Raw genomic sequence first — 22,030 nt, 5'->3', positions numbered from 1 at the left:
ACGTATTTGTTGACGTCAAAAGTTGACCTAATGACATGTCAGACATGAAGGCATGGGAGTCTCTTCTTAGATCACTCCAATGCAGTACCTAAATTCTTAGAATACGCAGGCGGGCCAGTCAGTTTGATCCTACAACTGACAAGATAAACAATAAAACAAGTCGATCGGTTATCGAGCCGATAGATAACTAATAATCTAGCCGACCGGATGTTGATGCTGTGATGGTAGCCGATAGACTAAGCAATCGGCTGTAAAAAGCTTGATTGGCTGGAAACTCAAATAGAAATAGACTTGAATAATTAAATAAACAATAAATCATGTGTTAGATCGGCCAAAATCAACTAGCATGCAATACTCGTAAGTCGATGCAACATAAATAACTGCGAATCTAAATAAACAAAGCCGATTGGTGTACACACTAATGCAATCGGCTACTCTACTAATATAAATACAATTAGGATGTAGACTGGCAATCTGACCAAGATCCATAAAATATCTAGCCTCACTTACTAGGAATAATAATAGAAGATCGGACCAAACCGAGACAGCTCAAGATTACGTCTAGCGATGTCAAGATAGATACTAAACATATCTAGATCGCTATCAATACGATGAGTCGATGACTAATAAATTATCGGTTGATACTCCGGTAAAACAATGAGCAAGATACATTCATCTAATATAAACCATCTAATAAACGCAATCTAGTAGACAAACCGAATCAAGACAGTACGAGATTGAAGATGTCGAATAGCAAATATCAAATCGAGGTAAATTATCCAAAGTGGTTGACCAGATCAACCCAAGATTCAAGACTAACTCAAGCTGAAACTGATACGATAACTAACAATCGCGCAACCAAATTAAAAGATTGGACTGAACTGAGACAATTCTAATCTAGCCGATACGATTACCGTGGCCGACGGAATGTAGTACTTACCCCTCCGCCGGAGATCGAGACGATGTAGCCCCATGTCAGGTGCCAAGTTCCACTGGTGTTGAAATCTCGATGAAGAGGGTGGCGATGTGCCAAAAGTAATTGATCTATGTATTAAGAAGTAGATAATTTACAATGACCCCGGACATACATATTTATACCCACGAACGGATACGAGTCCATATCGGACACAACACATGACTCCTAATAGATAAAAGTAAATAACAAATCCTATTTGGAATCTATCTCTAATTCCTATTAAATACGACACCGTTTCCTAATAGATAAAAAGAAGTAACAAGTCCCGATCGGACTCTAAGGCCGTGTTTGTTTGTGGAGTGGGTAAGTTAACTTACCGGGCACAGAAAACGTAGTAATAAATTAGTACATGATTAATTAATTATTAATTATTAAAAAATATAAAATGGATTAATATGATTTTTAGAACAACTTCCTATAGAAATTTTTTTTTAAAAAAATACATCGTTTAGTAGTTCGGAAAGCGTGCACATATAGAAAACAAGGGGTTAAGTTATCTTAGGCCCTCTTGCCGACGCGGCCGGATAGATAAAGAAAAAAATCATAAACTCACTCTAATTAACACATAAAAAATTATGCCACCATGTCTTGTCTTCATTCCCCGTTGGATTTGAACTCTTCCGAATAAGATTTTCATCGTTTGATCACGCCTTTACTTAACCAAATCCACTATGAAATTTTACTAAATTTTGGTGTTAACATTATTACAGTATGTGAAATACGTTTTACTAATATTGTACTAGGACTCTGCGTTTTGAAAATTTCAAATTGCGAAATTTGATTTGATTGTACACGTATTTTGTGAGGGAAGAAGTCAAAGGACATCACCCACCGTAATGTATTCCTCGGAGACCCCGCCGGCGCCGCCGTCGCCGGGCACCGGCGCGGTGCCCCTCTCCTCCGCGGTCGTCGGCCTCCTCCGCTTCGTCCTCTCCTCCCACCTCGCCGCGCCGGACCCCGCGCTCCCGCTCTCAGCTCCCTTCTGCTCCCGCCTCCTCCTCGACGACGATTCCCTGCTCGAGAAGCTGGCGACCAGCCTCGCCCGCTGCGTCGAGGAGGGGCGGCTCCCGGACGCCACGGCGGCGGGGATGCCGGCGGGCGAGGAGGGGTCGGAGGAGAGGGAGTGGGAAGCGGTGGTGCTGGAGAAGGGCGCCGAGTTGAAGAGGGTAATGCATCTCTCGCTTGCTGCTCCTCCTTTGGTTGCATTGATGGATTATTTTGTCGATACAAAATGAGAATTGAGTGATTATTTCTGAAAAACAATGAACACGGTTAATTCATTTCAGTTAATTTTGCAAATTGTCAATTAGTACCAAATAAGAGGATGTAGTATGAGCAAGCGATGGTTGCCTTGTACTAGAACTTAAGATTTGAGGAATCATAGGGGGTCAAGCATGCTCCATCAATATTTAAAGATTTTCTGTATGGTACATTACTACATTTAGCATCATTTTGAACTTTGTTTTTACCAGACAGGATGAGCAGTGTAGCTGTTCCCAGTGCCACCTTTTTCTTCTTATATTAAAAATAAAAACAAACTGTTCCCAGTGCCCATGGTTGTCCTACATATATGCAATTATGCGCAAAGTGTCTCCTTGGGCACATTGTATGATGAGCTTACTTGTGTACTCGTAAATGGGAAGAATAAAACACTGAAGTACATTTTTCATCTCTGTAATATGGATGCCTGGTTCCCTTTTACATATGCTCTTTCTTTTTTTCTTATCCATTAGATGTATGATGCTGTCAAGTTTGAGTTGCATGTTCAAGAACCATACTTCACTCAGCTAAGAGGTATGTCTATATCTTTTATCTTTGAGAAAATTTTATTTATGCCACCAATGAGTCCCATTCTCATTTATGTTACTAATTTTACAACTTCTCAGATACGTCACTACTCCATTAATGGTCAACACCTCAAGAGGCTTTAACCATTGGGGAAATATAAAGTATTTCTTGAAAAACTGAGAAAAGTCATGAAAAAAATTCAGAGATGCATAGAAATTCAAAAAAAGGAGCACTGTTGATAGAGTTTTAATTTTTTAACAAACAGAAAAGGCAATGATTATTTCCGTGTGTTTTGTTATATTTCTATGTCAAAACACTACCAAAAATTCAAAAGATAATGTTTGAAGGAAAACTCTCGTTCAAACAGAATAATAAATTATTCTTGAAGATTTTACAGTAAGAATACTTCTAAAATAGTACATTAGGAACAGCTTTTCAATTTTCTCGACACTTCATGAAATATCCTTTAAATTTAGCTTCTAAATTATAGATTTGAAACTCTATCAACATTGCTCCTTTTTCTGTTTGTCTTGGTGTATTTCTATGCATTTCTGAATTTTTGCATGCCTTTTTTCTGTTTTCAAGAAATATTTTGAATTTCCCAAACTGTCAAAGCCTGTTGAAGCGTTAATTAATGGAGAATGACATACTTGAAAACTCACTAACAGAGTAGTGCGGTATACATTAGAGTCGTGTGAAATAGTGGCATATGTGAGAATGCAGCATTAGTTAGTTCTATGAGTAAAATTCTCTTTTTCTTTTGGTTCCATGATGGCTGTTGTATATTGGAAGTTTGATGCATATTTGTGGAATTTCAAGAAAAGGTGCCTTTTTTCTGTGCACTCACAACCAAGATCCTGCATCTAATCGCTGAATCTTGTATTTCATTCAAATCACGCGTTAATCCCTTTGCTTTGCTCCTATCTGTTTGGGATATGAGGTTCAATTTATGTCAAATTGCTTCAACAGTTTATGTGTAGAGGTTATATAAGTTGCATAAATTTACAGTACTATTCCTAGTGATTGCACACAACGAAATACTAATCTCCGTCCCAAAGTATAACAACTTATAGCGTTAAAAAAATGTCCCAAAATATAACAACCTCCCCACCTACATTCTCTTCTGACATGAATTAAACCTATGCTTGAATGGTTTTGAGGAACTTTTGTATTTACTTACACTGCCGTGCCCTGTCACTTTCTAGAACCATTGGTCCTAACTTGAGTTGTGTATTCCTGCAGCTGGAGCCAAAAAAGTTGAAGGGAGATTGGCAGCTGGTAATTACAACCGGTATGAACATCTGAATCTAGAAGTTGGTCATTTGTATAACATACAAAGTTGCAGCCTCAATGCTGGCAGTTACAGGGTCTAGCGTTCTGCATGGTAGATGTTATCATAATTTGTAGACAACTAGATATAGATAATGTTTACTAAGTTCCTATATGCCCTTCAACTCCAGGACACATTGGGAGGGCTTGCAAATAAATAAAGTCCAAAACCTGCTGACTCTAAAGCTGACACCATTTATTTATGTCTCTCACAGTTAGGATTTATCTGGTATTTGTGTACACAAATATCCATTTAATTATACTTTGTTTCTTTCTCAGGATTGCCAAAGGTTCTTTGCTTCTTTTCAATAAGTGCCTCTTACTTAATGTTCAGGTAATATTTTTCTTTCGGCATCTTTATAATTTATATCATTATCATCGGATACACATTTAGAGCTCACCGTGACTTCTGGTAAATTAAATAACATTTTTTCCCTCTTCTTGACTTGAGGTGATTCCAGTATTTCATCAATAATGGTTTCCCAGATTCACAGTTGTGCGTCATGTCTATTGCAGCACTAGTTTTTTTTTTTTTTTTTTTTGAGATGGAGGTAGAAAAGAAAAATTCTGCTATTAGTGTCATTATATTTTTTTTATGTTTTCGTTTTATCAGTTGATAATATATTGTAGGAAATAATCCTCCTTGATCAATAGAGATGTTTATATTTCATTATAGTTGCAAATCCCAATTGCTTAATTTTGTTTTCAGGCAGTTAGAAAGTATGGTTCATTCTCTGAGATGCTGCAGTCGGAGATGATCTCAGAGGTTCTTCCTGGTATTTCATCAATTGAACAAGGTAGTTATTTCCATATTGCAAACAGTGTTCTTCTTTTGTAGGGAAATGTTCCAACTAATGTTAGTATGTTGCTTGTACTGTGCTCTCGGACTTTCTTAGTTCTCCCCCTGTCCCATAATATAAGAGATTATACCCCTTTTTATAAAAATTAAGGAAGTATCAATAGTACAAGTCATGTCATAAAAAGATGGTAGGTGGGGTAATAAAGTAGTACAAAAGTTGATTGATGTAAGATAAAGTGATACAAAGTAAGTAGATAAAGAATAAAGTAGTATAAAAGTTGATTGTTGAGAGATAAAGTATATTGTCTTGGGATCAGAAAATCCCTTATATTGTGGGACAAATTTGAATGGCAAAATACCTTATAATATGGGACAGAGGGAGTAGCTTATTCAAAGTTCTCGTGCTTTCACTTTTTAATCCGTGAAGTTTTTTCTCCCTTGAGTTTAACACCATGGTGGACCTGTGAGTGATATAAAACACACCAAAGCTCCATCTAGTTTTAAGTTCAAGTGAATATCTGTGCTTACACTTATGTATATATGGAGAGTAACTGAAGCACCTCAATCTTAATAGTTTGCTTGGAAGCGACACAGATTACTCTTGGTTGGGAAATCAACAGAGTTAAATTAAGAGAAAATATACTAGTGTATATGATATCCACGTTCTCTTCTCAACTTTCAGTAAATTTTTGCTGTGTAAGCAAAAGCACACCTGGTGCGTTGAAATCTTTCGGAGTATTTAAAAAATAATATATGCTGATATAAATGATTCATGAACAATAGATTGTTTATCTACATATGCAGGGGTGGAAGTATATAGGAAATTCTATACAGAAGAAAAAGAAAACTTATATGGAGTCTTGGCAATCTCTGTTTCTAAGCCTACTGCTCAACCTTACATAACCATGACAGAGCTTATTGCTGTGAGGCCACCTTTCTTGGTTGTTCAATGCTTATGTTTATATTTTACTGAAACATTCTTCTTATTTCTTAAAGTGTTTAGGATAAAACAAATATAATACCTACCTTGTTGGATTCACTAATCTTCACTATGAATAATTAAATCACTCTTAACATTAGGATATAAACCCTTGGAACAAGCAATCTCATCTGCCCCTTTGCATATCAAACTCAGTAGATAGGAGTTCTTCTGAACTGGTAGTCATAATATGCCCTTTACTGTAGTAATATTTTTGAACTGGTAGTCATTAGTTATCATAATTTTAATAATTATACCATGGAAGCTATCAATATTCTTCTTCTTCCTATTTATATCTTATAATTTTTCAGGGATTGGGTTCTGATGGACTGGGTAGACTCCTCGGTATGGTGAAAACTGCTGGTACAGTTCAAGATGGACTACCTCCTCCAAGATCTGTACTGATATCATCTTGCATGAAACTACATCAACCAAATGTATGTTCTGTGGTTATGTTTCTATCAATTTTGCCACCATGTCCCAACCAAACTTATCTCAAGAATTACAAAATCTCCAATTTTCTACACTAAGACTGGCGATGTCTTATTGTATTGGAGGTAAATGGTTGTTCTCTAACTGATGCTGCAAGGGCATTGGCCAAACATGTTCACAGGAGTAGCAATGGATGGTGGGGCAGCTTCCATGGAAGTGGTAAAGATATGGCCCAGCTTAATTCTCATCCAGTTGGAGACTACCATTATGGCCATATAGTTCACTGTTCCATTATTTGTCTTCAGATGTAAAAAAGAACCAACTTGCATCCGAAATCATTGACCGGCTGATGTGTGAATGTTGTTGGATGAATATTCATCTGACTCAACCATATGGTCCTGTTTATGAAATCCGTGTGCAAGAAGGTTATGGTGCTAGATGGTCTCAAGATGGTTCGAAGGTACACGTAATTTTTGTCCCTTTGATGATTCTTCTGGTCTTTAATGTAATAATTGATTCATCTTGTATCACCTTATTATTATTTTGATGATTCCATAACTTATTTTGATATATGCATGGTTGCATGCTGCAAAATTTAGGGGGTCATATTTGCAAATGAAAAATAATTTATGAATAAAACTTTTATATATATATTCTTAACGATCTAAAACCAAATGTTGAAAAATAAACTATGATGAAAACCTCTAAAAAAACTTTAAATTTAAGGTTGAAAATTTTAATTTTGATTTATAAGCATAAGCAGAAACGAAAAGATAGAGCTCTCAGAGGTTGTTGTAGTGAGCAAAGCCTTGAGCCTGCCCAAAATTTACTGTAGATTACACATGCTGTAGCACCCAAAGGTTACACCTTTGTTCATGATTAAGATACCAAAATGTACTGAAGTCAAGGACTGCAAAACTTTAGACTCCAATATTTCCATTTTTACCTTTGTAATTTAACTGCCCACCCGCCACATGATTTATTACAGTTCATTGGATTCTTGGAGCCGTACAGTCCAGATGGCTTTTCTAAGGGCTGGAAACACTAGAACAAGATCACCATGTTGCAGAGTGCTTCTGCACCACTTGTATATGTGTAACATATTGTACGTCTTGGTCCAGTTGAATGAATTTCTTGCAGCAGCTGCTATGCTAAGCATTTTTGTACTTTGTACTTGTTTTTAAATGCTTGTTTTGTTATTTGGAATTGCATCAGATGCTGGTAGTCTGCTGTTAATTGAGCAGTTCATCGGCAGGAAGTTGTATAACGGAAATGTATGACTTTGTTTGAGTTGCTTCAGAATTTTTACTCCTGAGATGCAATGGTAAGCGTCATGTCACGAATTCCAGATCTTCAGAGAATTCTGCATTTTTAAGACTTTATAACCTTGTTTAGATTTATCCATTAGTTTTATATATGTCTAGATTCAGTAGCATTTATATGCTATGCAGTGCTAGATAGTTTTACATTGTGGATCAGATGGGAGTAGATATTTCCAATCAAGGGCTCCTTCATAACGTAACGTAGGAATCTTGTTCCAGTAAGGTTCTACTGTAACTGTAGTAGATAAAGGAAATGCCAAATCCAAGTTTTCAGAATCCACAAATTTATACAACCATTTCCGACTCCCCTATCATTGCCTAATGAACAATTTCATCATGCTGACTTCTTGCCACCGAAAAGGAGGTTCCAACTATATGCATTGCCTTTCTTTGCAGCAACATCTAGACGCTTCGCGCCAATCTGGGAAAAATTTATTGAACAATAATTATGGGGGCAACTGTAAGGTATTCCCTCTTTTTCATAACGTAGGATGGCTGACTTTTTTCCTTACAATGTTTAATCATTTGTCTTATTTAAAAAATTATGAAAATATTTATTTATTTTGCTTGTGACTTACTTTATTATCAAAAGAACTTTAAACTTAACTTGTCATTTTTTTATATTTGTACTAAATTTTTGAATAAGACGAGTGGTCAAACGTTGTAAAAAAAAGTCAAACATCTTACATTATGAAATGGAGGTTATGAAATGGTGGTAATGGAGGTAGTACTAAATATTTCAAGATAATAATAGAATGCAAAAAGGCATGGGGCACTTTTCTAGAGATTTAGATCCAACATAATAATGAACTCAACAGTTAATAATGTACTTCCTTTTATGTGTTTATTTCATATACAGACTGCTAAAGGGAGATAAATGAGCATGTATTTGAAACATTTGTACAACAGTTGCCGTTCAAAGAACAAAATAACTGTTTCAGTATTCAGCCCTTCAGACTTATCTTGTTTTTCCTATCTATCAAGGTACAACATGGAGACTGGAATCTTTCTTTTTTTAAAAAAAATGCATTTTGCTTTTTCTAATTTCCAGTCTCCATGTTTTAACTTGATAAAGTTCATATATGTATAACATGAGTATTTAAGGTAACTAAACCTGAATATTTAAGGTATGGTTGCTCAGATATCATGTTCAAAACCCATGTGTGATGTGAAGGTCTTCTTTGTGACTGGACGATGTAACCGTGGTTAAAGCTTTACCACTAGGGAAAGAAAAATGACTACACTAAAATAAGGTGAGACAGGAAATACCTTGTCCATAAGCCAGAGACCAACCGTTGGCATGTATTGCACCAAGTACATAACCCCTAGCACAGGCTGCAAACAAAACCACAGAAGATCACAATGATGATATAATTGAAAAAAAAAGATTATTAAAATATATGATATGCAATGCTCGTAGTAGAGTAGGCATAGCAATAAAGGTAAAAGGGGAGTTGCTGTTGTTCTTGATGTAAACTATGCTGTTGTTGATGTGACATGCTGTTGCTTACATGCATGGGGCTAACATAATATTTTATGTTTGGGTACAGGCAGGTAAGCATAGAGAAATGTACCCCATGAATCTATTATTAAGATGCAAGGAAATATAAGTACTTTAGTATCTTTATAATTAAAGATGTGGTGGAAACAAATAGGTTGAAAATGAAATACACCTGGTATGATATCCATGCTTCTTTTAGTCCATGAGTTGCTGCAACAATTGTCAGTTCAGCACATCTTTCCACTGGAACACGTTTCTGCAGGGGGGATCATGGATGACTTTTAACATCTAACTTTTAACAGTTGGTTAAGTAATTGGTTACAAGATGTTAGGAAAAGAGAGAATCTGTTATGAGAAGTACCAGAAAAAGATTATAGTGAATCTAGACAAGATAACTTTTTTAGCTATATTGTAGTGTAAATATTATAATACTATGAATCACATCAACTAAATTTTGCTCCTGCTCAATCCTTTGCAACAGCAATGCAATGAACGTTTATGGCTGAATCGGTTTCTACTCAGGTACGCTAGGATTGAACAAAGGAACTTGCATAGTTCCATTCCTTTCCCTAGTAAAGCAATCCTTCTGTTTGTCAGCAAAAATCAAGAAAGACTGTAATAAAAAAATTAGAACCTCAGAAGATGGTCTTTGTGATGAAGAGGTTGCACTGGAAGATTGGGGTGTTTCAATTGGCCCAGGACAGACAACAGTAACCTTAATGCCTTTTGTACATAACTGCAACATACAACATAGTATAAGTTCATAAACATAAATAGATTGAATAACCATTTTGTGCTATGCAAATTGCAATCATTGTTCAAGAAGGCGTTGGATGCTAGATGCTCCACAGGGCTAGCTCCTAGCACCAAGGACCAACTAACTAGCCCAGGGGCTTCCAAGCAATCAGTAAGCATATGACATAAACAGAAGACAATAGAGCATCAATATAACAGGCAACAGCACTAGAGCCCTCAAAGAAGGGCAGCCACCTAAAGCAAAATCGTGGTGGCTATCTATCGCCTACCACCAACTTTTACAGCACTGTCTGCAATACAATAGAGAAGGGTATATAACTGAAAAAATTTCTGTTGCTCAGAAAAGTATCACTACAGTTGCTGTGAAAAGAAAACACACTAGAGTTTTGACAAAGGGAAGACAGAACTATCCATAAATACTTGGTCCTAACAGAAGTGATGAGCTTATATTCATTTAATTCGCAAGTCAAGACAATGTAAGATAGTTCAGGCTTAATAAAAATGGTATAACATTTAACCTCAGAGCGCAGAGAAGCAAAGTAGCCATTGAGGGCATGTTTGGAGGCCGAATAAAGAGCTTGGCCAGGTGAAGGAACCTTTCCAGCTGCACTACTCATCTGTAAATAATGAGTTGAGTAAATTAACATCCTGATAGTTTTATGCTGACTAAATTCTAATTGGTTGGTGCTAAATTGTTCAGACTTCAGACATACCACAACAAAATGGCCCATCCCTCTATCCATCATTGAGGGTGCAAGAAGGTTAGTTAGAGTAATAGTACCAAAGACATTGACATCAAAAGTAGCCTGCCTAACAAGGAACATTTTGCACAAAGTTAGGTTGCAGATAAAGATGTAGAGAAAGAAGTAAAACGCAGTTCATATACCTTAAGGCCCTTTTCAGTTTCTTCCAGAACCCTCCTTTTCTGCAATTCAATTTATACATTCAGGAAGCACAAACTGATCATAGTATATGATGCTAAATGGGCAGATAGACAGCTTATAAGATTCCTGAAAAGCTGGATAAATGAAACTAATAGCCCTTAAAAAATGTGATGTGATTTGAAAGGATTTAGCAAGCAAGAACTGTAGCAGAAAATGAGCTTGATGATACTCACTGGACGTTCAAATGCTGCATTATGAATCATATAGTCAACGCCTGCATTAGAGAAGAGTGACTCTGCTGCATGTACATGTTCTTTCAGAGATTCTTCGCCCGATGATAAATCCATGGGTAATACTTCAACTCTGCTGTCTGGATGCTTGTCTTTGGAGTGTAAGGGGGAAAACAGTAGCAACTTAGACTCAGACAGAACTTCACACTTCCACTCTCCACTAAACAAATATACAAGTAATAGTGTAGCTATTTTTTTTTTCGAACTTACTGATGATCTTATGTTTCACTCTCTCAAGCTCCTCCCTGTTACGAGCAGATAATATCAGCTTTGCTCCTAAAGCAGCAAATTGCATTGCAAGAACTTCCCCTGAAATTACAATGAACCATTTATAACTTATTCTGGTGAAATCCTATGCAACTTCCACACTATTTTCTAGTAGGTAAAACAACATATGTACAATAGCCAAAACTGAAAATGATTTATGGACTCCTAACAGTATATCTATCTAGATTAAGGTGAAAGTAATTGACCATATAATATCACAATGGAAGAGAACACATTAAACCTTCAGAAATGCCATTCATCAATGAAACATATGTACCGATAGTGGCACTGATGACATATGAGCAAGGGTTACAGATTCATTTTGTATATGTCATCAATATGTCTTAATATTTGAACTATATAAGCAACACTAAAATGGTTTGGTTACATCCAGTCCAGGGCATAAATTACTAGCTTAGCAGTCTGGACATATCTTAGCAATCTGGATTCCAGCAAAAATGGTATTCCCACAAAAGTAGCTGTTTACGTATCTACCCTATCAATTTTGACATAATATATTATTATTATCTATCTATGAGATTAGAAAAGAGACATGTATCATCATCATCATTCATAACACTTATTAGATTTGGGACGGTGACCCTAACCATAAGCATGTCCATCAAATGAAACCCTGTACCGGTGAATGGCGATCACAAATTCAGCCATAGCCATAGGTAACCCGATTTATCACTCAAGAATTCAAGAGCGCGAGGAAGAGGAGTGCACCCACCTATCCCGCGGCTGGCTCCCGTGATCCACACGACCTGAAACGCGATCACAGAAACCAAAAAATCGAGTCGAATATTTCAGAGAGAGCAAAACCCAGCAAAGAGAGACACAAATCAAATCAGAAAGAAAGAAAGAAAGAAAGAAAGAAAGAAAGAAAGAAAGAAAGAAAGAAAGAAAGAAGCGAGCCAGACCTTGCCGTCCACCTTCTCCCGTCGCGGCGCCCCGCGCGACACCAGCGTGAGATCCCCTGCCCCACGAACGAACGAACGGAGAGGAGCAGGAACCCGATTAGTTTGATCCCAATCAAAACAGCGGAGAAAACCCCCAAAAGAAAAGGATTGGAAAGAAAGAGAGCACGGAAGACGGGAGGGGGGAGGTAGCACCATCGACGGTGGCGAACTTGAAGAGGAGGAAGGCGACAGCGGCGGCGCCGGCGAGGGGGAGAGCGAGGAGGAGCATCTCGCGGCGTGGGTGACCCTCTCTGAGCTATCTGTCTCTTCTTGGATTCGGCTACCGAGCGGGCGCTCGCTGCTTTATACGGGAGAGCTCGCGCGTGGGATAGATGGCGGGGACACTGCACTCCTCACTCCTGTTTCACCCGCAAGCATCGTGCTCCTGCGTGGTTGCGTGCGTCACATTGAGATTGAGAGGGGTTGGGTTTGGGTGTGGCGATGATAATACCACCGATGGCGTGCTGTCTTGATAGTTTGTTGTAATGCAGATAGATGTAACATATTCAAGTCTGTAAACTTGATAACTAAATTTAATTTAAATACGTCATGTGGTTGTGGAGTGATTTTAATTGTTTTTGGTTCTTAATCATCTCATCATCACATGCAATGATATGTCCAGAGTCAAAAAAAACAATTAATCTAGTAATTATATGTATCTAAAAATTCTGCAAAAATTTTCAAAAATAACTTGATATGTCAGAATTCGACCCACAAATTTTCATAATTTTTCAGTAAGATTTGCTAACTCGTTGATTTATTTTAATTTTAATCTCTCCAAAATCCTAAAAAACTACTTAGCAGATTCAAACTTGCTCTCTCTATAAAATTTATTTCAAAACCTCTTTTTGAAGTTTGGTTTCAGCCAAAGTCTTCTGCTAACTTTCTTCTAACACCCTGATGAGCGGCACAACCTAGATCAATCTCTAACTCTTTCTTCTCTCCCTCCAAAAATCCAATCAACTTCTAACTGTACTGTCAACTGCTGCTAACCAATACTGTCAACCCATGTTCATCACTTCATCAAACCTAAATCATAGACTTCTAAACCAAACCACTTCAGCACATTTATTCTCCACATCACCCTCAATCAAGAGGATCTCTAACCCATATTTCTTGCTGCACACAATCTCTCTTGAATCCGCTCTAAAGATCTTTGATAGGCAACCCTCCTTAGTCTCTAAGGCTGTTTTCGAATTTCTTTCACTGACAAGTGGCCTCCACACCCCCTGAGACCCACATGATAGTCTCCCACTCTTTCCTCACAGCATCCACCGTCCCCCATGTCCAATGGATGACCAAGGCACACTATGAGTGCACCAGCCACCTCTCTCTCACTCCCTTACTCCACTCTTACTTATTTCTCAAGCCAACATAACAGGAGCAAGAGCACACTCCCCACATCGTGTTCCAAGTACAAGAAAACACACCCCACGCATAGAATGGCTAGAGCTCGGCCATCTTCCCCGGCTCCGGCGACTTAGCCGTCATCGTTGTGCATACCTGGTGAGTCTCTCTCTTCTCTACTTTGGAACGTGATCTACGCATCATGAAGAGCTCACCCGTATCCCTTTTGCACTAGAACCAATCCATCGAGCACGTGGAGGGCGTCACCGTCCTCGCCGTCGGCCACCGTCTCCGCCGCTCCGTGGACCTCGCTGCCTCCGTTTCTCCGCTTGGTGAGCACCCTGGTACCATAAGAGAGCTCATGCACTAGCCAAGACCTTGCACACACTAACAAAGCCTTTACATGCACATGCATGAGCATACCGAGACACACCGCTGCTGTAGCTCATGTTTTATGGGCTACGGACCATCATTTCCCTCACCACCACCACTTCCGGGTGCGCAAGAACGTTCTCTATATTTTCTCTTTTGTGCTCGAACTGATTCGATGCATTGAACGTCGTCGGCGAGCTATAAACTGAGCACAACCATGGCTGCACCAATCGTGAGCTACCTAAGGACTTCATTTCTTGAATTTAATCGACTCTAAGGTCCAATCTAAAAACTGCCAAGACATATATTACTGTAGTAGGACCTTGATGGAAATAAACAAAAGAACAGGGACTCGTAATGAAGCTTGTTGTTTAGGTGGCAAGGGAGTGCGGGTTGATTCCCCCAACTTCTGAGGGCCTCTCTGCAAAACTCATTTCAATGACATGTGGACACGGCTGGAATTAAAGTTCGAAAATTGATTTCTATTTTGTTTAAAGCAGAGAATGAGCAGGATTTCTAAAATTTGTAGAAAATTCATTTTAACTTCAGAAATTGTGAAACCAGTTTTGTTAGATCCATAAAGTTGTGAACTATTTTATAAAAATATAAAACTAGGTACTTTCTATACAAACTTTTCCGTTATTTTTGTTTCTCCATAAATGTTGCCTAGAACTTCTTAAATCCATAACAAATTGAATATAGCTCTAAAAATTGTGAAACCACTTCTGTTGACTTTCAAAAATCATTCTCTGTAACTTTGTAAAAGGAATTTTGTTCGTTTCTGTACAAAAATATTGTTTAATAAAACTTAGCTCTTTTTAAACCTTCTTAATTATAAAATGCATATCTCTGTAAAACAAAGTGACAAAATAAAAATTCCATCACTAGAGATCACCTGAGACCAGGACACACTCACTGCATAAGTCTCATGCATTTTCATGCATTTTGGTTTTATGAATTTTTGTATTTATCGTATACACGTATTTTGCATAGAGGAAGAACACGTCGAAGAAGAAGAGAGTGAGTTTGTTGATGACCAGGTTCAGAAGTTTGCAGGAGAAGGCAAGTCTGCCCCTCCTTTGACAATATTGATCCTATGTTTTGTTGGGCTAAATGATTCTATTGTAAACATGCATACATTAGCTAGTATTAATTTTGGTAAAAAGAAATTATACAAATGTGGGAATGGTAGATATGACCTAATTGCTGCATGACCCCCTTGAAATATTGAATCCTTGCTGGTTGTAACCATAGGGTACTTTTGAATACAATTATTGTGTTCTTTGGAATTATACTATACTTATATTGCCGCTATATGCTTACGGTTATCTCCTTGCAAATTACTCATTTTGATAAATGTTATATGTGAAAATGATTATTTTGATGTTGCTGGACAAAAATTTAAATGTGTGAGTATTGTGAACTGAAAATGGAGATTATTTGTTTTTAGACTTGGACGGCGAGTGGTGTACATATGGTGGTAGTTGTACACCGATAGGAGGAGCGTTCGCCTGGGTCGATTAAGGACCTTACTTGTCACACCCGGAGTTTTGTCCCAAGCCTAAGTTCGTAAAAGAAATCCGTAAATAACAATTGGCTTAATTAACTCAGGAAAAATCCCTCTAAAAGAACTTAATTCAATAAATCGAGGTTCGCAAATCGACTAACTGGATTTAAACTCAAATTCTAGAAGTATAAAATTTGGCCAAACAAATTAATTTAAAACTCGGCAAAAGTGGATCTTTCCTTTTTCCCTCCTTTTTCCTTTCTTTTTCCCTTCTTTCTCAAATTGGGCCGAAGTCCAATTTTCCTCCCCTTCCTTTTTTTCCTTTTCTTTTTCCTCTCCTCCTTCCCGGGCCGGCCCAGCCGAGCCGGCCCACCTCCGGCCCAACCGAGCCGGCCTCGCCCGCGCGCGCCTCCTTTTTCCCCCTGGGCCGCCGCTCGGCCCAGCACGCCCGCGCCCGCCCGCGAAGTCCGCCGCCACTTCCCTCCTCCTTTGCGCCGCTGACAGGCGGGGCCCGCCTGTCAGCGATCGCGCCTGCGCCCGCGCCGGCCGAGTCTGAGCCCGCGCCGCGCTGCCGCCGACTCCAACCCCTCCGCCGCAACCACCACCGCCGAATCCGGCTCGTCGCCGACTCGGTCTCCTCCGCAACCACCGCCCCGCCCTAGCCGGCGCCGCCACCCTATAAATTCCCCTCTCCCGCGCCGCCTCGCCGATTTTCGCCCGCCACTCAAGCCGCCGCTCCTCGCCGCCGCCGATCGATCTCCGCCGCCATCGCCGATCAACCGCGCCCACCCGCGTCACCACCTCCGCCTCGACCTCGCCGACTCACCCGCACCGTCGCCGCCGCCGGTGAGCGCCTCCTTCCTCCTCCCCTCTCTCTTTTCCTCCCTGGCCGACCGCCACCGAGCCGCACGCCATCGCCGGACGTGTGCGGCATTCGTCGTCGTCGCCACCCGTCGCCGTCGTCGTCGCCTTCGCGACGCCGTCGTCAAGCCGCCGCCACCCGCGCCCGTACGCGCTCGCACTCATCGCTCGTTGCCGTCACCGCGCCAATCCGTCGCCGCCGTCTCGGTCGTGCGTCGTGCGCCGTCACCGGACGCCGGTCGTCGCCGTCGGCCGAACCTCCCTTCCCCGTTCCCCTGTTTCCCCTCACTGACCGATGGGACCCACCCGTCGGCCACCCCTCCTCCTTTTCCCCCCTCTCTGTGCCGTGCGGGCCCAACCCGTCAGCCGCACGCCGACCCCCTCCCCTCACTCCTCCCGGCGGGTCCCACCCGTCAGCCTCTCCTCCCCTCTCTCCCTCACCGACATGTGGTCCCCACCCGTCAGCGCCTCCTCTCTCCTCGCTGACGTCAGTAGCCCCATTAATTGCACAATAATTGATTTAGGACTTTTCTGTTTAGTTAAAAAACCCAGAAAACTTCTAAAATTCATAAGTAATTCATCTAGTCTCCGTTTAGGTCCATTCAAATTTCATTAAATTCTTAAAATTGTCAAGAATCCATTAAAAATTACTTTCTTTTGCTGTTTTAGTAGAGTTTGTGCCTGTTTTATTTATTTTTGTGCTTTGTCGCTTAGATTCGGACCCCGCCGAAGAACCGGTTTACTTCGAGATCGTCGCCGAAGTTCCCCAGGGGCCAGAGCAAGGCAAGTGGCACTCATCTTTGATCATATTGAACCCACTATTGCAAATTCCCCACTTTCTTTATTCAAATATGCATTGTTTTAATTAAAGTATTTACTGTATTTATTTTCTTCGGGTAATCCTTATTATTATGCCGTTGATTATGCAACTTTATTCATTGCTAGACCAAGGGTAACTTGATTAGAGTTAGACCTAGGTTAATGCTTAGCCGTGCTTAGAACAAGTAGCTCATGGGATCACATTTAATCATGCTTAGTTCTGAATAGCTGTAATAATGATTCACTACCCGGTTCGGGTTAATGTCAACTAAAATATTGATAATGGTGGGCTGTGGGTGCATGGTTTTGAGAGTCGCACCCATGGCAATTAAGGACCGGTTCACGGGAAACCCTGGAAGTAATTAAGTGCTAACCACATGCCGAAATGGGTAAGGTGGGATTTGAAGCATGGCTTCGAACTATTTGACGTACCAAGGCAAGGGTAGGCATGATGGAGTATGGACGGGCAATCGTGGTGTAACGAAAGCCTCTGCTGCTTCCGGATCTACCAAGGCACAAGAGGGGACTGCCCGACTTGGTGTAAAGGAGGGGGTGAAACCTGAAGTGCGGTGCGATTAAATAGGGAGGGTTATGTGACGGGTCCTATCACGGTCTCCTTTCCGGTATACCATGTTGGTATGTCGGCGCACGTTCAAGTGTAGTGGAGTCGTGTCTTGTGGGTATAGTAGTACACCTCTGATCAGAGTATAATCTATTCGAATAGCCGTGCCCACGGTTACGGGCGAGCTCTCAGCTTCACTGTGATTAGTGAACCTTTAATAACTTGAGTAAACTGATTTTCACCCGGGACTACTCCAACGTGGTGTATCGTTGAGTAGGGGTTGGGCCTGTTGCAACGTGGTGTAACGTTGGACAGTGTTGTGGTATTTTACAACTATTATTTACTTATCCTTTAATTGATTCAATTATCTTTATTCATTTTTAATCTCTGTCATTTTTTAACTGCTGCTTTATTGCAACTAACCCTAGCCTTTCCTTGATGATCCCTATGCATCATTTATTGCCTTTTTTTCGTATTACTTGTTGAGTACGGTGGTTTGTACTCAGCCTTGCCCATCTTTCCCACCAGAGCTAGAAGTTGAGTCCGTTGGAGATGTCTCTCAGGAGTGAGCTGGTCTACCGTCGAAGCTTTGCCTGTGGACTGGAGCCGTACCCGCTAGAGCTAGTCTACTTTTCTTTCCGCTGCATTTTCGTTAGAATAAGTGTTATTTTCAGTTGTTTCTAAGAACGATGGTTATGTAATCAACATTGTCTTTTTTGTACCCTGGCTGGTCCTAGACAGGGATTTTAATACACAATTAAGTTCAGAAATTCATGTGAGGAATTTCTGGGCGTGACAAGTTGGTATCAGAGCCTCCTTTGACCGTAGGATCAGCCCAATGGAAACCCTAAGATCCCTCTGCTTTTCATGTTTGTGCATTGTTTGCGAAAGTTAGAGTGTTTTAAAAATGGGTTAGTGCTTTTCGAAAGCGTGAGTCATTTAAAAAGACAAAACCCCTTTGGTTGAAAAGCGTGAGTAAATCGATTTACGGGTAAAACTTTATTTACTTTGTTTCTTTTATGATTTGTTTATCTTGAAACAAAATTTTACATCCATTGATTCCAAATCCTTGTGTTCTTTAGATGGCCAACCACCCCTTGTATCATCGTGGACTTGGAATGGCTGGATTCATGGCAGAGTTGGCAAGAGTCTCATTCACGGCAGGATACCCCTATGAGCCAGAGTACACCACGATCCACCCTCTCGAAGGCGAGTTTCCCCACCGTGTCAGGTTGGAGCTACACGGAATCCCCGATTATCTCCCTAACTTGGAAGCAGAAGGAGCCGGAGGCTCGCATGAGCATGCCTGCCAGGAGGCTGCTTACAGTCTGATGACAACGCTCAGGGCCAGGCACGACCTGACGTTTCGGCATTCGGCATACCAGTATCACCCTGGTCGTGGACCCAATTCCATGGTCAGTAGGTTTCGGTCTGCCCGGAGTGAGCAAGACCCTACCTTCGGTAGGATGTGCACGGTGCTGCAAGGCCTCGACCAGATGCGTCACGACCTCCATGAAGCGTCCAAGGCATTGAACGACGCCAAGCTCACTCAGATCGTCCGTCTGCAGGATGAGATCGACCGTTTGAAGAAGGAGAACGCCTGGCTCAAAGGACTCCTAGAGCCCGACGGTGCAAGGCTTCGCACCACAGCAAGGATGCGAACCCGCGGGCCGCCAAGAGTTCAGTCTTACCCCGGTGCCCCGGATGAACCAAGACCACTGATGCAGATGGTACCAACCTCTCCGACCCCCGTGCCCGAGAAAGGTGTCTCCCCTTTCAACGCTGCAAGAAACCGCAACGGGACCGTCACCGTCTCTAGCAGCAGTGAGTCCGCCTCTGGTGAAGATGAAGACGGTCTCCCCAGCAACTCTAGGAGCCGATCCGAAGACGAGGAAGAAGATCCGTCCCCTATCGTCGATCGTCGCTCTCCTTCCGTGTCCTAGACATCACCTTTAGCTTCGTTCTTAGTCGTTGTGTGCTAGTTTTGGTGTGTTAGGCTTGCTTCGCTTGGGGCTAGTGGTGAACCATAGCAGTAGTGGGGTTATGGTTGTACCGCCAGGAGTTGTGTGGTTTTTAAGTGTGTTTCTTAAGCAAGACAATTACAGTTCATTAATTAAATAAGCTTAGCCGTTTCTTTTTCTTCTTTCTCTCTCTGTTCCCTCCCGCCCCTGCAGATGGTGAACACTCGCAACGACAACCGCGACACCGACCAGTCCAGCACCGGAGGACTGCCCTCACCACCTCCACCTGAGAACCCGTAACTCGCTCAGATTCTTGCTCGCCAGACCCAAATGCTCACTTGGATGATGCAGCAAATGCAACAACAGCAGCAGCAACACCAGCAAGTGCTACAACAGCTCTTAAACCAGAACCAGAACAACCAACAGTATGGACCACCCCTAGTGCAGTCCAAGTTGCCAGAGTTTCTTCGCGTCCGTCCCCCAACCTTCTCAAGCACTACTAACCCCATGGAGGCAAGTGATTGGCTCCATGCCATTGAGAAGAAGTTCAACCTACTACAATGCACTGACCAGGAGAAAGTCTCCTTCGCCGCACATCAACTGATGGGTCCAGCCTCTGCTTGGTGGGATAACTTCCTGGTTACCCGCACCGCTACCACGGAAGTGACTTGGGCAGAGTTCTGCCTTAACTTCCGTAAGGCCCATATCCCTGATGGGAGTCACACAGAAGAAGCGTGAGTTCCGTGCCTTGCAGCAAGGTACCAAGACCGTGACGGAATACCTTCATGAGTTTAATCGCCTAGCGCGATATGCCCCCGAGGATGTTCGCACTGATGCCGAAATACAAGAAAAATTCCTCGGAGGTTTGGATGATGAGTTGAAGAAGCAGTTGCTCTTAGGTGACTATGCTGATTTTGAGAGACTGGTGGACAAGGCCATCCGTCAAGAGGACCAGCACCTCCAGATGGATAAGAAGAGGAAGGCCTCCTAGTTCAGGTCCAACCAGCCGCACCCGCAGAAGCTCCGGTTCCACACCAGCCGCCATCCTCAGAATCAGCAGCACGGGCAATCGACCTTTATTGTCCGCCAACACCGTCTCTACAACCCCAACAACTTCTACAGTGGTGGCTCGTCCCATCGTGCTCCACCTCAGCGTGCTCTTCCAGCACCAGCTCCTCGGCAACAGAATGCACCTCCACCAACAGCTCAGCCTCCTCTAGCCAGGAGGGATGCAGGTGCAAAGCCTGGAGTGTGCTACAACTGTGGCGACCCAGGTCACTTTGTCGACAAGTGCCCGAAACCGAAGCGTAGCGGGCAGAGGTTCGTGCAAGCTCGCGTGAACCATGTCACCGCAGAAGAAGCACAGGCTGCGCCAGAAGTAATACTGGGTACGTTTCCTGTCAATTCCATACCTGCTACAGTACTTTTTGATTCTGGTGCTACACACTCTTTTATCTTAAGAAAGTTTGTGGGAATGCTTGGGTTAAGAAGGAAAAAGTTAAGAGACCTGATGCGGGTTAGTACTCCAAGGCATAGTATGTTTTCGGACCTTTATAGCCCTAATGTGCCCATAGAAATCCAAGGGACAGTTTCTAGCCAATCTCATCCTTCTCGAATCCAACGATCTAGATGTCATTTTGGGAATGGACTGGCTTACCAAACATCAAGGAGTGATTGATTGTGCCAAGAGGTCACCCTAACTAGTAAAGGAGGTGAAGTTGTGACATAACAGTCACCGGAGTCGGTGATAACTAGGACTTGTTTGAATCAGATGGAAGCTGAAGAGCAACCCTCGGAAACAGTCAAAGATCCGAAGAAGTTGGAAGACATACCAGTGGTTTGTGAGTATCCGGAGGTGTTCCCAGATGATCTCACAACGATGCCGCTAGAAAGGGAGATCGAGTTCCGTATCGACTTGGTCCCAAGAACTGCACTGATCTATAAGAGACCCTACAGGATGGCAGCTAATGAGATGGCAGAAGTGAAGAAGCAAGTGGATGAACAGCTTCAGAAAGGTTACATCCGACCGAGTACCTCGCCTTGGGGTGCCCCGGTTATTTTTGTTGAGAAGAAGGACAAAACTAAGAGAATGTATGTGGACTATCGTGCTTTGAACGATGTCACCATCAAGAATAAGTATCCTCTGCCAAGGATTGACGATCTGTTTGATCAGTTGAAGGGAGCCAAAGTTTTCTCCAAGATCGATTTGAGATCAGGGTATCATCAGTTGAGGATTCGGGAAGAAGATATTCCCAAGACGGCGTTCACTACTCGCTACGGCTTGTATGAATGTACGGTAATGTTGTTTGGACTTAC

General features: G+C 41.7%; 2 protein-coding genes across 3 annotated transcripts; one reads left to right on the top strand and one right to left on the bottom strand.

The window, feature by feature from the left end:
* Positions 1 to 1,730: 1,730 nt before the first annotated feature.
* LOC102706508 lies at positions 1,731 to 7,625 on the top strand. 2 transcript variants are annotated; one of them, XM_040528689.1, is made up of 10 exons: positions 1,732 to 2,142; positions 2,710 to 2,770; positions 4,007 to 4,055; positions 4,373 to 4,427; positions 4,803 to 4,890; positions 5,697 to 5,815; positions 6,183 to 6,308; positions 6,429 to 6,522; positions 6,609 to 6,763; positions 7,292 to 7,625. In XM_040528689.1, exons 1-10 carry the CDS (start codon positions 1,813 to 1,815, stop codon positions 7,349 to 7,351), a joined length of 1,137 nt encoding a protein of 378 aa, XP_040384623.1. In that variant the 5' UTR covers positions 1,732 to 1,812; the 3' UTR covers positions 7,352 to 7,625. The 2 variants fall into 2 exon arrangements, with proteins under 2 accessions (XP_040384622.1, XP_040384623.1); XM_040528688.1 differs by lacking the exon at positions 7,292 to 7,625 and having other exon boundaries at positions 1,731 to 2,142; positions 6,609 to 6,926.
* A 170-nt stretch (positions 7,626 to 7,795) lies between these two features.
* Positions 7,796 to 12,569, bottom strand: LOC102714868 (dehydrogenase/reductase SDR family member 7). The gene is made up of 12 exons (XM_006663289.3): positions 12,439 to 12,569; positions 12,247 to 12,302; positions 12,057 to 12,090; positions 11,267 to 11,365; positions 11,000 to 11,148; positions 10,769 to 10,807; positions 10,596 to 10,688; positions 10,401 to 10,499; positions 9,761 to 9,862; positions 9,299 to 9,382; positions 8,895 to 8,960; positions 7,796 to 8,046 (listed from the first exon to the last, which is right to left on the bottom strand). Exons 1-12 carry the CDS (start codon positions 12,512 to 12,514, stop codon positions 7,960 to 7,962), a joined length of 984 nt encoding a protein of 327 aa, XP_006663352.1. The 5' UTR covers positions 12,515 to 12,569; the 3' UTR covers positions 7,796 to 7,959.
* Positions 12,570 to 22,030: the final 9,461 nt, after the last annotated feature.

The sequence above is a fragment of the Oryza brachyantha genome, chromosome 11 (genome assembly GCF_000231095.2).
Source record: "Oryza brachyantha chromosome 11, ObraRS2, whole genome shotgun sequence".
Classification (NCBI taxonomy): Eukaryota; Viridiplantae; Streptophyta; class Magnoliopsida; order Poales; family Poaceae; genus Oryza; species Oryza brachyantha.
The sequence above is the reverse complement of the archived record's forward strand: the minus strand, read 5'-3'. Positions and strand labels throughout refer to the sequence as shown.

Bases quoted from the DNA above. Each gene is read 5' to 3' on its own strand.
- LOC102706508 (XM_040528688.1), top strand. From the start codon at position 1,813: ATGTATTCCTCGGAGACCCCGCCGGCGCCGCCGTCGCCGGGCACCGGC. The intron at 2,771-4,006 runs GTATGTCTATAT...GTATTCCTGCAG, and splicing joins ATACTTCACTCAGCTAAGAG to CTGGAGCCAAAAAAGTTGAA. The intron at 5,816-6,182 runs GTGAGGCCACCT...ATAATTTTTCAG, and splicing joins CCATGACAGAGCTTATTGCT to GGATTGGGTTCTGATGGACT.
- LOC102714868 (XM_006663289.3), bottom strand. From the start codon at position 12,514: ATGCTCCTCCTCGCTCTCCCCCTCGCCGGCGCCGCCGCTGTCGCCTTC. The intron at 11,366-12,056 runs GTGGGTGCACTC...TTGTAATTTCAG, and splicing joins GGGAGCCAGCCGCGGGATAG to GGGAAGTTCTTGCAATGCAA. The intron at 8,961-9,298 runs GTGTATTTCATT...TTTTGTTTGCAG, and splicing joins AAGCATGGATATCATACCAG to CCTGTGCTAGGGGTTATGTA.